Source organism: Macaca fascicularis, chromosome 13 (genome assembly GCF_037993035.2).
Source record: "Macaca fascicularis isolate 582-1 chromosome 13, T2T-MFA8v1.1".
Classification (NCBI taxonomy): domain Eukaryota; kingdom Metazoa; phylum Chordata; class Mammalia; order Primates; family Cercopithecidae; genus Macaca; species Macaca fascicularis.
The window spans coordinates 19,918,679-19,933,824 of NC_088387.1; the positions used below are offsets into that span (position 1 = coordinate 19,918,679).

The 15,146-nt window shown below is 47.4% G+C and overlaps 1 protein-coding gene across 2 annotated transcripts; it reads left to right on the forward strand.

The window, feature by feature from the left end:
* The first annotated feature begins 4,712 nt into the window (after nt 1-4,712).
* On the forward strand, nt 4,713-12,553 carry IL37 (interleukin 37). 2 transcript variants are annotated; one of them, XM_015433396.3, is made up of 6 exons: nt 4,713-4,840; nt 6,622-6,779; nt 7,477-7,539; nt 10,797-10,916; nt 11,311-11,453; nt 12,234-12,553. In XM_015433396.3, exons 2-6 carry the CDS (start codon nt 6,647-6,649, stop codon nt 12,480-12,482), a joined length of 708 nt encoding a protein of 235 aa, XP_015288882.3. In that variant the 5' UTR covers nt 4,713-4,840; nt 6,622-6,646; the 3' UTR covers nt 12,483-12,553. The 2 variants fall into 2 exon arrangements, with proteins under 2 accessions (XP_015288882.3, XP_065382882.1); XM_065526810.1 differs by lacking the exon at nt 7,477-7,539.
* Nucleotides 12,554-15,146: the final 2,593 nt, after the last annotated feature.

The window sequence follows — 15,146 nt, forward strand, 5'->3', positions numbered from 1 at the left end:
CCTTTAAAATCCTTCCAAACCTCAGACTTCTCATGCGTGATGTGAGGATTGTAATACAGCCCACCTAATAGGGGTTTTTGAGAATTAAAAATATTATTAAATGAACAGCATTTAGTAAGATGCCTGACCATTGAAAATAACAAAGCGTTTATTATTGTTGTTATTATTAAACATCTTTTCTGCACCTTTTGACTGGGGACATCATGTCATCAGAAATACCTAGGATGGGACAAATTCCTCACGGGCTGGGCCAAGGGTGCAATAATGGAGGAGTGAAGAAGGAAGAGATGAAGGCAGAAAGTCCCCAGGAGCCCAGCATGGTACAGGCTGAGCTAGTGCTGCAGAGCCTCCTTGGAGCAGCCACAGAGCTTGCATCTGGCCCTAGAAGAACCTCTTCCAGCTGGCGGGACCAGCTGTAACAGTGGCCAGGGGATTTCCCAGGGCCACTGGGAACTCCTAGGAGTTCATCTGGACCAGGTCTGCCTAGACAGGGATTATAACAGGGACCCTTCCCAACTAGCAGGTGATTTAGCCCTCAGTCAGAAGCTCAGGCATTTGTTTGATGGAAGGTGGAAGGCCCTGTGCTGGGCCAGTGACTGTCAGGGGTGGGTGGGTGGCTGGAAAATAGCAAATAAAACAATATGGTAACACAGTAACCACATACTATGTGAAGCTATAATATGGGTATCTGTGGTAGGCAATTCTAATGTAGAGAATAATTCTAAGGTGCCATTCTCCCCCCATGCCATAAGCACACGGCCTCTGCCTGGGTTTCTCATTGCGGAATCTCTTCCTGGTCTTCTCATGCCCAGACAGAGGGAAGGACTCCTCCTGTAACACCGGCTCTCCTGCCACCTCCTCCCTGCAGCCCTCCTCAGCCTCCTCTGCACAGGCTGGCTTCCTCTCTGGTGCTGCAGCGCTCTGCACTCGTCAGTGGTACCTGCCTACAGGTATTGGTGTCCTTGTCTCACCACCCTACATCACTGTGAGCTCCCCAGGAGCAGGCTCCCTGTCTGACTCACCTGTGATCCTCCACCTCCCACCCTGTAGTGCCCCAAGCATCGAGGACAATCACTGGCTGCCCCTTAACCCAGAAATGCTGCCGAGACAGGAGGCCATGGCCCAAGCCCCTGGAATGGGTTATTACTATGTCAGCACAAAGACCTTTGCACAAATGAAGGCTTTAAAAATGCAGTCCTAGTCACGTGGAGGAGGGCTCATAGGATTCCCAGGAATCTGGAACATTCTCTTGAGAGTTTTCCCTCGTCTCTGTTAAAACTCACACCTATGGCCCAAATAACAACAAAAAAATGGGTGTAAATTATTGAAATAACTTGTGCATGGGGGAACAGGCCCCCCTCCCCCAGAGCTGCCAGAAGCTTCAGGTGAGGGTCCCAAATGCCAAAATGTCTGGTATCAGAGAGGATGGCCAGTGACCTGGGGACACATGCTGTTTGCAGTGTCACCCAAGGAGCAGCAGCGTTGGCCCCACAAAGTGACCAGGACGCTGGCTTCCCACGCTGGGCAGGCGCTGTGTCTGATGAAGGGAATGCCTCGCAGCATGTGCTGTCCGTCTCCTCGTGTCAGCTTACCTGGCTTTGCTGGCAAGTGGCCACTTGAATTTCTTTAAAGGTGGAATCTCTCAGTGGGGTCTAATCTGTTCAGAAATATCAAAAGAGTATCCTTGGGAATGGATGGGATTCCAGAGCCATCTGGTAATCCTCTTAAAACAACTCCTGGATGTGTCTCAGCACATCCGCCACCTTGAATGCAGGAGGCTGGTTCAAATGGAGGAGCATCGCTCTACTGCACCGTTTTTTTTTTTCGGCCTAAAGTGCAAAAGGGGATACCTTTCATGTAAATAAATCAATTGCAAATGTCTAGTCATGCTGAGCCCTGTCTCGTGCTGTGGATACAAAGGAACCAAAGGCCTTTCTCCCCGCCCAACACACACATAACACACACACAAAATCATAAAATCATTCATACCCACAACACATACAACACATAACACACACACAAAATATATACACACAACACACACCAAACATGCCCACAAACCTGTGTTCAGAGATAGATCCTGCCAGTGGGTTCGTGGTCTCTCTGACTTCAAGAAAGAAGCCGCAGACCTTTGCAGTGAGTGTTACAGCTCTTGAAGATGGCACGGACCCAAAGAGTGAGCAGTAGCAAGGTTTACTGTGAAGAGCAAAAGGAGGAAGCTTCCACAACCTGGAAGGGGACCCCAGCGGTTGCTGCTGCTGGCTGGGGAGGCCAGCTTTTACTCACTTATTGACCCCGTCCATGTTCTGTTTCCATCCTATCAGAGTGCCCTTTTTTCAATCCTCCCTGTGATTGGCTACTTTTAGAATCCTGCTGATTGGTGCATTTTACAATCCTCTTGTAAGACAGAAAAGTTCATGATTGGTGTGTTTTACAATCCTCTTGTAAGACAGAAAAGTTCCCCAAGTCCCCACTAGACCCAGGAAGTCCATCTGGCCTCACCTCTCAACCCTATACATGACATGAAAATACATATGCACAAAACATACACACACAAAGCATACATGCATCATGCATCTCCCCAAACACACACATACCACAGAAACATACACACGGGAACTCAGCTACCTGTCAAAAGTCTGAATGGTGATTGCCTCTGCAGTGAGTAGTTAGAAAAGTGAATTTTTTTTCCAATAAATTGGAGTCCTTAAAAATCACTGTAAGATAGAAAATTTTTAAAAGTATATAAAATAAAATATGTATGTCCTTTGGCCTAGCATTTACACATGTAGGAATTTATCCTAGTGGAGTAATCAACGATATATGCAAAGATTTGGACAAGCATATTAAGCGCAGAATTATGTATGCATATATGTGTATATAGATATATATCTCATACATATAATAGCGTAAAAGTGAAAATAACTCAAATGTTCAAAATTGAGGATTAGTTAAACTATGATCTGTCCATATGTGACATACAAGTTAGCTGCCCCTTATTCTCTCGAGCTTCAACCTCCTACAAACAAACAGTGTCCCTTGTATATCAGTATTGGTACAGATAATCGAACTTACTGAGGTTTTATATGGGATAATAAAGGCAAAGGTTTATGAATACTCCATACTACACTATGTAGCAACCCCTATTACAGACAAACTCTTCTCTTTCATTTCCCTTCCTTTCCGGAACCACTCGGCTGAATCTCTACAAGTCTCTATTGCAACTACCATAACATGGCACCCTCCCCGCATCTCCATCTTCCCCTGTCCTGAGAGCAAGGACCTGCTGCCCCTACACTCACATCCTCATTCATTCCAGAAGTCAGTACCACAGAAGTGCCCACAGTTACCCCAACCACCTTCTTAGAAGATAAGTTAGTGTTTGTTTTGACTTTTTAAAATGTTTACTTCCTCTTTTCCTTCACAATCTCATCCCATCCCAAGAGGTTTATCAAGAAGTTCTCTAAAGCTATGTGTCTCCTTACTGGGAATTTAACCGACAAATCAGGGATTTTTATTCTAGCCATCAAGGGAATAACATTTTTCCAGGTCTTTAGACAAATAGTGGAATACCTTGCAGTAATTAGATATCCTATTGTAGAGAAGTACTGATGAAATGGAATGATGTTTGAGATATCATATTGAGTAGAAAAGTCAAGATACATTAGGTGGGAAATGTACCTTGCAAAATAATTTGTCAGACACATTCTTGTATTTGTATGTTACATAAATGCGTGTGTGAAGAAAGGCTACAAGATGAGACCACAGTCTTCGGTGAAGTTTAAGAGATCAGGCTGCAGCATGCTCAGAAAGCCCTGTGTTATAGTTTTTCCCGTAACTAAGGATGTGATCTTGGGTAAATTGTACATCCTCTTTAAACTGCGCTGCCTTTTGTCTGTAAAACAGGAAGGATGGTATTTACCCCCAGGGTCATCAAAGGATTTGGCTGGAGAAAAAGAAATAAATGGGCTGAGCCCAGACCTGGCACAGTGAGAGCATGGTGGTTGACTATTGTGCTGGCCTGTTGTTCCTGTGTTATTGACATGCTGCTGCTGGTGGTCCAGAAGCTATTACCTTAATTGGTTACGTGGATTTCCCTTCATACTGACCAGCTGTGTGTGGCGTTGTAAAACATAGCCATACATAGTAACTGACAAGGGCAAATACAATGGAAAAATGCAAGGAAATGCAGGTAAATAGCTAAGGGGCTGTAGAAGGAAGCTAGTCCTTGGAGGGCTTGATCAAGGAAGGTTCCTTTGCATGTCACCTTTGAAGAAGAGGGGACACAGAAGAGATATAGGGCACTGTCAGTGCATCCCGGAGTGTACATGGAAAGGGACATGAAAGGAGAACATTTTTCTCTGGGACATGGGGACTCCACTTGCATGAACTCTGGGATTGGGGCAAAGAACCATCATGAGAACAAGGGCTTCCTTGAACCTCCCAGGCTCATTGGCTGATCTAAACCCTGTGTACCCTCTTTTCTTCACTCTCCTCTGTTTTCTATACCTCTGTTATTGGACTGGACCAGAAGCCACCTGATCTATCACAAGTGCCTTGAAATGTGTTGAATGGGTGTGGCACAGTCCTTAGCAGAGTGGCACTACCCCCACAGGAATTTGTTTATACCCTTGGCATGGAAAATAGCAGGAAATGAGTGATGACTGGTAACCGAGGATGCTATTTATTATTGGCTAAAGGAATACTGTGTTGTATTTGCATAGCCACTCACATGAGTTCCAGACCTAGCTCCTTCGGGTAAAGGATCCTGAGAACTGAAGGCAAACAGAGCTCCAGGAGTCCAAGACAGAGCCACAGACCACGAGGATCCCTGGCCCAGGTAGGTGGTCCTCCTGTGCTCGCTTTCAAGACCAACAGGCATGGATGGGGAAGTAGAGTAGCATCTGGCCATCTCGACCCTTGCTTTTTATCTCCACCGGAAGCACATCTGAATTTCTAAGTATGATCTTGGAGACCTGCCCAGAACACCTTGCTCTCAGCCCCAGTAGCAGCCTGCTCTCTCCCAGGAGGGCTTCCGCCAACAAGTAGGGCATTGCTGGAGGGCCAGGCAGACACTAGCTTAGGAAACCCGCAAACCCTGGAAATGCTGCTAGTCCCTTCTCTGAAGGCTCAGGAGACTGACTTCAGAGTCTAGAAAATATTGGTCCTTGGGAACAGATTTTGAGTGCAAAGAGATGGATTTCAGATGGCCAGATGCACTGCTTCTTTAGGGAGTTCCGTGAAAGCTCCCTGCATTTATCTTAATACAGATAATATCTTAATTTCATGAGTACCTCCCAGGAATGACCCCAGGTCCTCCAGCCTGTAAGCATCCTTCTGTCCTTGAGCAGCACCACAGTGTCTTTATGTCTTTGGATACCTGCATTTCTGTCAGACATCTCTTGCTCTGATGTTCCGGCTGCCACATTCTCAGTCAAGTGCCTCCAATGTTTTGTGTCCTTTGATTTACCCCAACATGACAAAGGCAGTTGTGCTTCATGTATTCAGGGATACTGTCAAACCACAAACAGGTTAAAATCAAATAGCAGATATCCCTGTCCTTAAAGACGCATCAGCTCTGCCCACCTGCTCCTGCTCACCGTCCTTATTGTTGAGTCCTGAAGACGCATCAGCTCTACCCACTTGCTCCTGCTCACCGTCCTTATTGTTGAGTCCTGAAGCCCTTCCTTGTCATTTTTTTTTTTTGCATGAACAATTTTGTTCCCTTTGTCTTGCTCCTAAACCATTCTCAAAGGATTGGGTTTGTACACAAACTGCCTATCTCTGCAATCTTAGAAGTCATATGATCCTGAACAAGTCACTTAACTTCAGATTTTTTATCTGTAAGATGGGAATACCAATTTTTGCTCTACTTCTGTCCTATGTTGGCCTGGGCTGATGTTGTGGAAAGCTCTTTGTCAACTGAGATAGGGTGTGCAGAATTTGTATATATGAATATATCTCCTCCAACCCCTCCCAATGAAGCAAGTCATGTGAGTCAATCCTATCCTAAGATATTAGGGATTGGGCCTCCTGGGACCTTTAGTGGCTTAGGTTTTCATGAAAAGAGGTTGCAGAGCAACTGCTTTTTGTTAGGCAAAGATTAGGCTACTGCAGAGACTCAGCAAACTTTTATAGAAGGTGTCAGACGGTAAGTACTTTAGGCTTTGCTGGCCAGATGATCTCTCAACTACTAAACCATGCTATTGTAGCCTCAGAGCAGCCACAGACAATATGTAAACAAGAGCATGGCTGTGCTTCAATAAAACTTTATTTAAAAAAACAGTCAGGGACTAGATTTGGCCAAGGGCCATAGTGTGCCAGCCCCAAGACTAGAGCAATGCACTTTTAACTTTTTTTATTTTATTTTTATAAAATGCCAAGATCCACAAAAATGCTACTGCACCCTGTGTGTTAGCACTGTGACTCACAGTTCGGAAAATTCTGCTTTGAAGGAGTGACAGGCAGGAGAGCATGGTCTGGCCCCTTGGGGCCTTTCTGGTTGCAGCAAGCATTTCTAACTAGAGAGCAAGGCCAGTGGTATGTTCAGCACCAGGGACATCCAGCAAGGTGTCCTGGGGTCAGAAGATGCCATAACTGGTCCCCTTTCTATCTCCTTAGGCCTTGGACTTCATTCCATTTTCTGATGAGTAATAACTCAACGTTGAAAATGTCCTTTGTGGGGGAGAACTCAGGAGTGAAAACGGGCTCTGAAGACTGGGAAAAAGATGAACCCCAGTGCTACTCAGAAAAAGATGAACCTCAGTGCTACTCAGAAGGTAAGGTTCTTGTAGAAATCCACCTCAGGGCCAAAGTGTAATTCCTAGAGCAGGACTTTGCTAGGTGCTGTGCACAGACCCAGCTGTTTCCTGCGGACCATGCATAGTCAGTGAGCTTTCAAACTTCCCTGGACAAATAACTGGACAAGAGAAATTCTGGAAGGGAAAAGGAAGCTTTGCTTCAGTGTCCAGGCACATAAGGTGGTAGATAAAAGGATCGTCCTCACCTACAGATTTGGGGCTTTAGCATCCTGTTTGCCAACTGGATGGTTGCATATCCTTCAAAATGCATCTCTTCCCTCCCAACCTTCCCAAGTGGAAGAGAAACCTCTGATGAGAAGCGACTCTCTGAAGCTGGGTTGAAAAAATGACCCAGGCACAGGGCATCTGAGTACTCCATGAGGAATGCAGTTGGGTGCTGCCCTTGGGGGACAATAGGAGGAGGCTTTTGACCCAATGACTGTCTACTGAGGTGTGAAGGGAGAGGCCTGTAGCATGCCAGAGGCCAAACCCCTGAGCCAGTTCATCTCTATTCTATGTTTTTGAAGAGGGAAGCTATGATTTAATGTCATTACTATCATGCTGCTGTAGTATTTCTCAGCACATACACAGAAGAGGGAATTACATGGTCCTTGATACCCCTAAATCCTTGGAAAATCCCAATTGCATATGCTAACCTCACTGTGTCTGACTGCAGACCCGGCTGGAAGCCCCCTGGAACCAGGCCCAAGCCTCCCCTCCATGAATTTTGTTCACACAAGTAAGGCCCCAGGGTGAGGTGATGGCGGTGGCTGAGGTGCGAGGGTGGGGATGGGGGATGGCGCCATTGGGCCCTCTTAGAGGGTGGGAGAATTGTAGACTGGGGACACCTAAGGGTGCTGGATGGGGCTGAAGTCTTTCCTTTTCGGAAGCAAATCCCATCAGGAGAGAACTCTGGGAAAGATGAGCCCGGGGAGGGGCAGGTGATGCTCACCTGCTAAGAGGCACAGGGCAAGGAAGAGTTTGTGCCTGGGAACCTTCCAGGTGCCTCTTCTGATCATAGTCAAGAGACTGGAGACACAGACCCCCTCCCAACACTGATGACAAACAGCCACGTGGCCAGCGGGGGTGCAGGGACACCCACACCACTAAGGGCTCAGGGCGGTGCTTTCGGAGACTGAACCTTCCTCTCATGCTGCCATTTGAACACCACAACACCCCAGTAGGAAACTGTTAACATTACCACTGTTCAGGCGTGGAAACCGAGATGGACAGTGGAGATTCCCTGCCCCAGGTGACACAGGTAGTCAGTGACAGATGTGGAGATTTAAAGGTACTATAACATCTGTCTGCTTGACTCAGGCTTAAGGCTCCCGTCACCTCCTCTTCTCAGGAAAGAGTCAGGAGACCTCAGTCTGAGCCCCAGCTCTAGTGCAGGTGGATGCATGAATACTGAGCCTCACTGGTAAAGTGGCAGAGAGGACAAATGGGACCAGGTGTGTAAGGGCGCCTGGCACAGTAGGGGGAGGCTGCTGTCACTGCTCCACTGCTGCTGCTGCAGTTACCTTTGATGTTTTGGTTTTGTTGTAGTTACACCATTGCTGGCTTTGGATCTGCACTGTGTCCACTTCAGGTGGAACCAAGTGCACAAGCCTCTCTGTCGGGCTTGTCATGACTTCTCCTTGTCAGGGCTGGGATGTCCTTCAAATCTGGGAGAAGTGGTTCTCCAAGTCTGGTCCTCAAACGTCAGCAACATCAGCTCCTAGAAGTATTAGGAATACAGATTCCCAGGCCCCACCAGAGACCTCCTGCATCAGAAACTCAGGGGGCTGAGGCTCTGGGGGCTGCTTTAACAAGCCTTCCAGGTTGTCGTGATGCATCTTGAAAGTCTGAGAGCTACTGCCCTGCAGAAAATTACTAGTGCCTTAAAGCTGGCGCTGGCACTGATGTTACTGCTGCTGTTGGAGTACAACTTCCCTACAGAAAACAACTGCCAGCACCTTAAAACCACTCACACCTTCAGAGTGGCTTTGAGAAAGATTTGGGGTCAAGGATCATGAGCAAGAACACCAATTAGGAGGACAGTGAACTGGTCTGCATGTGAGACGCTGAGATCCTATGTCAGGCTGTGATAGAAACAAAAGGAAAGAACAGCTTTAAGAAGCACTTAAGAGGTACAAAGTAAGATGATAGTGCTAGAAAAGTAGCTTCTTAAAAATAGCATTTTCCAGTCTCACCCTGGACTAAGTGAATGAGAATCTCAGGAGTGTGAGGCCCAGGTAGCCATGGTCTTAAAATACCACTCACCAGGTGATTCCCAGTGTGCACCAGGGTTGAGAGCCACAGGCTTAGGCCATGCCACTCAAAGGGTGTCCTCAGACCAGCAGCACCCACAGCTCTGAGAGCACATCAGAAAGGCAGTCTTGGCACCACCCCACCTACTGAACCATAGTTTGCAGGTGATTTCTTGCACATTAAAGTGTGGGAAATGGAAAGGCTTAGAGTTCAGCTAGCTCAGTGACTCTCAGTCAGCCTGCACCTGCCCCATGAACTCAGACTGTCTGGGGTGGGCCCAGAAAAGCTCCCGAGGAGATTCTGATGGAAGGCAAGGGTGAGAACCATGGATCTCATCTGACCCCGTATCACTGGGGAGTTACTTAGGATCTTGCCTGGGGCCAGCCGTCTCTTCGATAGACGCTGAGAGTGTCCACGATGCTTGGGGCACTACAGGGTGGGAGGTGAAGGATCACAGGTGAGTCAGACAGGGAGCCTGCTCCTGGGGAGCTTACAGTGCTATAGGGCAGCAAGACAAGGACACCAATACCTGTAGGCAGGTACCACTGACGAGTGCAGAGCGCTGCAGCACCAGAGAGGAAGCCAGCCTGTGCAGAGGGGGCTGAGGAGGGCTGCAGGGAGGAGGTGGCAGGAGAGCCGGTGTTACAGGAGGAATCCTCCCGTCTCTCTAGGCATGAGGAGACCAGGAGGACATTCTACAATGAGAAACCCAGGCAGAGGCCGTGTGCTTATGGCATGGGGGGAGAATGGCACCTTAGAATTATTCTCTACATTCGAATTGCCTACCACAGATACCCATATTATAGCTTCCCATGGTGTGGTGGTTACTGTGTTGTCATATTGTCACATTTGCCATTTTCCAGCCACCCACCCATTCTTGACAGTCACTGGCCCAGCCTGGGGGCCCCTGCCCTTTATCAAACAAGTGCCTGAGCTCTTTGTGGAGGTGAGGGTCACCTGTCCAATCAGAGGTCAGGAGGGGAGGTTCCCTTTTAAGACCTTACTCTAGGCAGACCTGGCCCAAATGAGTTGCTAGGAGCCCACGCCCTAAGAACCCTCTGAGGACTGTTGTGGCTGGTCCTGCCGCTAGAAGTTCTTCCTCCAGGGCAAGGTGCAAGATTTGTGGCTTTTCAAAGTAGCCGCTAAAGCCCAACCTTGCACCGTGCTGGACTCCTGGAGGCTTCCTGCCTCCACCCCTCCCAACTCTCCCATCACCGCTCCCTTAGACTGGCCAGTGCAGGGATCTGTCCCACTCCAGGCACTGCTGATGGAATGATGCCTCCAATCAGAGGGTGCAAAAAAGAGAGTTAAGAAAAACAATGATTATAAAGAGTCCTTTTTATATGTCAGACATTTTCTTCGCTCAGGCTAAGTGCTACTTAATTTGAGTAAGCATTTTAGTTCTCATAACTCCTCTCTCAAGTAGGTGCTGTTATTACTCTCATTTCACAGATGAGGACATTGAGGTTTGGAGGGATTTAGTAACTTGTCCTCTGTCCTACAGCAGAGCTTGGATTTGAATCCATCTGTCCAAATCTGGAACCCATGTGCTTGCACAGAATGCTAAATTGCTTGTCCCAGCGAGATAGAAAGCCCAGGAGTGGAAGAAATATTCAGTGGCTGTGATGTCTGAGCCCACAGGCAGGGTGGAGAGCTGAAGCTGGGGCCCTTGGATGTGGGGAAGAGAAGACTGAGTCTTTCATTTTCGATGTGAAGTATTGATATCTGGTGATATTGATCTAGGTCCAAAGGTGAAGAACTTAAACCCGAAGAAATTCAGCATTCATGACCAGGATCACAAAGTACTGGTCGTGGACTCTGGGAATCTCATAGCAGTTCCAGATAAAAACTACATACGCCCAGGTGACTCTCGGTTTTGGCTGTGTTTTCTGTCCCCACCCAGCAGGGGTAAGGCCTCCCTCCAGGTGGGCTTAGCTCCGTGCTATACCATACCCCATCTCCAGCAGGTGGTGGAAGCGGGGAGGAGAGGCCCCAGGGACTAGGGCATCAGAGGAAAGGTCTCTAGCGATGACCAGATCTGTAGCGATGACCAGAGTCTTTCTGGAAGGGTGGGAAAAAAGGAGGCAGACACTTAGGTTGTTGGAAGAAGAGGAAGCTTAAACCGGTGTGATGGAGGGAGATGTGGGCCACAGAGTCAAGGGGAGAGGGGCTGCACACCAGGCCTGAAACCCCAGCAGACAGGAGGGACCTTTCCCTGCTCTCAGAATCCACACATGTTCTGACTGTCTTTTTCCAGAGATCTTCTTTGCGTTAGCCTCATCCTTGAGCTCAGCCTCTGCGGAGAAAGGAAGTCCGATTCTCTTGGGGGTCTCTAAAGGGGAGTTTTGTCTCTCCTGTGACAAGGATAAAGGACAAAGTCATCCATCCCTTCAGTTGAAGGTGAGAATTCTAGCTCAAATTCCTGTGCCTTTGGCTACTCCAAAGTAAAAGGCCAAGATCCTCAATGCCTCTCGCTTTTCTGCAAATTCTTATCTTGGCCAATATTGCAGGGACATCCACCTTTCTGGAAGCACCAGGCAGAAGAGTCCCATACCTTCTTCTCTGGTTCCTTGCCCCTTCTAGGCAAGGAGGGACTCCACACAGCAGGGAGACAAGGAGGAACTGAGCACCCATTCTCCTCTCCTGGGCTCACCGGCCCTGGCCCTGGGCGGGCGGCGCTCCCCTCCTGCTGGGGCCCTCCATGTGGCAAGCAGCACAATTGGGTCAGGACCCTGGCTTGCTGCTGCGGGGCAGGAGGGTGTGAGGGAGCACTCGGAGGGCAGTGTGCCTGCTCTGCAAATTTCATCCTGCATGGAGCATCCTTTCACTTGAGGGGAGAAATCTTAGGAAGCTCAACTGGATATGGATCTAGGCCATATTCCCTAAACGAACTTTAACAACTATAGAGCTGAGATTTTGGTGTCCATCTGACTCTTACATCTCTCTCTTTGTCTCAATGTATTTTTAATTTGGGGGACAAGAGGGTATGGAAAAGAAGGCATGATTGCTTCTCATCCCTTAAATACCAGTACCAAGGCTGACACATCATCTTCCCCAAGGACCATCTGCCTTCCCTCTTCTCTTCCTCTCCTGCGTAAAGGCCCGGAGGATGAGCACATGTGCTGGGTTTTTCTGCCTCTCAAAGCCTGCGCTGTCTAATTAATCTCTTTTACCTCACAGAAGAAGAAACTGATGAAGCTGGCTGCCCTAAAGGAATCAGCACGCCGGCCCTTCATCTTTAATAGGGCTCAGGTGGGCTCCCGGAACATGCTGGAGTCGGCAGCTCACCCCGGATGGTTCATCTGCACCTCCTGCAATTGTAATGAACCTGTTGGAGTGACAGATAAATTTGAGAACAGGAAACACATTGAATTTTCATTTCAACCAGTTTGCAAAACTGAAATGAGCCCCAGTGAGGTCAGCGATTAGGAAACTGCCCCATCAAATGCCTTCCTTGCTAACTCAAACTAGTTACATAAAACACAAAATCTGCTCACTAACCTTTATGTCAGTGGGTTTCATTTCTCATTCATACTTTAAGGATTTGTGTTTTTAGAATACAGCAAGAAGCTTGTTTAATTACAAAGTTCTGGGTTGGAAAGAGACCAGCTTCTGCTTGTGTACTGCTATCCTGAACCATCAGACATCCACGTGTGTGTCATATGCTATGATGTGGCCAGTCTGAGTGCGATACTTGCAGCAGGAAGGAGCAGCTGGGTGCATGCTGTGCTCTAGAATTAGTCCTTCCACTGGGGTTTGGTAAGTTCTGAGGGCATTGATCCTGGGGCAGAAGTGGCTGAGTCTGTGTCTAGGGTACAGTGTGCAAGAAAGAAATGTAACAGCAAGTCACGATCCAGCCAAGTGATAACGGAAAAGGGGTAGTTGGGTCCCAGATAAGGAGCAGGGTGACCTGACCTGTGGAAAAGACACAGAGACAAGGAATCTGGCTCAGATGATAGCCAGGAGACCAGGTGAGCAGCCAGTTAGTGTCTGGGAGGCCTGTCAACAGGGCATGGTCCTATCACTAAGCAGGGCTCAGATCCTCATAATGGGGGAGAGGAAGGCTGGTCAAACAGAAATCAGGGCCTGGAAACAGAATGAGGGGGTGGATATAGGGGACGGAGGCCTGGAAATTAGTTTATTACTTTTAGCTCTTCAGTTACAAGCAATAATAATCACTTCTAGCTTATTTAAGCAAAAAGTATACTATGAAAGGAGCTTTCTAGAAGGATATTGGGTATATTCATTTCTTAGTGCTGCTGTAACAAATTACCACCAACTTTGTGGTTTAAACAATGCAATGTATTATCTTACAATTATGGAGGTCAGTCTGGAATGTGTCTCACTGGGCCAAAATAAAAGAATCAGCAGGATTGCAATGCTTCGGGGGGCTCTAGGGGAGAGTCAATTTCCTTGTCTCTTCCAGCTTCCAGAGGCCACCTGCGTTCCTTGGCTAGTGGCCCACTCCCATCTTCGCTGCTTGGGTTTTTCTCACACTGCTTTACTCTGACCCTCCTGACTTCTTCTTTCACATATAATAACGCTTGCAATTTACACCAGGCCCACCTCAATATGCAGGATACTCTCACATCTCAAAGAAGCTTAACTTTAATCACAGATGCAAAGTCCCTTTTGCTGTGTAAGGTAACATATTCACAGGATGTGGGGATTAGAATGTGCACGTTTTTGGGGTGCCATTATTCTGCCTATCATGTGAAGTAACTTTCAAAACGGAAAGACATGCTGAAGAACAAGTCAGGGATTTCTGGCAGGCCAAAAATGACAGAAGCCAGAAAACGTTGGTCCCGTCACTCAGGTGGGTAAGAGCCAATCATGTTTTTTGTCAATTAGCAAAAGATTGAGACTCCAAACAAATGATGTGACTGCCCTAGTTTGAGTCATGTATGAACTCCTTGGTCAGTGAAGGGCAGCACACCTTGATCAATACTCCCTACAAGACTGTATCCAATGAGGCCAGTGATGTTCCTCAAAGCAGAGCTGGAGAGCTAATCCCAGGAGAGAGGCATGTTGGTGGTGGGCAGGCAGACAAAGCTTAGCCATAAAGGAGGAGTAGGGACAGCACCCCAGGCATGGAGGCTCAAGTGAGATGACACCCATGGGAAGCTCTGACAAGGTCAGCGGCTTCTGTTTCTGATCCTGATGATGGTGATCAACACCAGCCCAGTGACAAAGAAGTACATAGTATATTTAGTAGATGTTCCCAACACAGAGAAATGGTAAATATTCAAGGCGATGAATACTCCAAACATTCTACCTTGATCATTACACATTCAGTGCATGTAATGAATACTTGCATGTATGCCATAAATATGTGAAATATTATGTATGTATATAAAAGAAAAAAATGTGGCTAGGTGACACCGATACTTTGGAGAGGAAGGCATGTCTTCTTCATAATATCCCAAAACTATTTTCATGACAGAGACACAGCTATTCAAATTAGTCTCTGAGCCAGGGCTGTCTCATGGCAGTGAGGACTCTGGTTCCCTTACAGACTAGCAGAAAGAAGATGGGGCTTACTGACCATAGCCTTGAGGAGGCTGAACATGCAGGCCAAATGGAGACACAGACAGCCTGGGCTTGGTCCTGCTCCATCCCCTTCCAACCTGGTGACATATAGCGAGTCACTCTGGCATGGGTCACTCATGCTTCCTGTGAGGTTCCACCAAGGTAGCGAATGCATCAACACCTTACTGAAGCACAAGGCCCTGTGTACTGCTGACTTCACAAAAAGGCATGGTTGTGGTGATCACATACGTGTGTGCTATGCCATTGAATGCTGGAAACTTTTCTCACCCCAGCACTACCGACTCCCCTTTACCCAGTCTTATTGTTCTCACTGTAACACGCTATATAGTTTGCTTCTTACATTTATTGTTTGTGTCTCCCACTAGCATGTAAGTCCCACAAGTGCTTTGCTCTGTGATGTATGCCAAGAAACCACTGCAGCGCTTGGCACTTGTAGGAACTCCATAAGATTTTTATAAATGAAGAAAGGAAAAAAAAAAAAAAAAAAAAAGAGAGGGAGGGAGAAAGGAAAGGAAGGCTTCTATTTAAATGATGGCCTTCTCC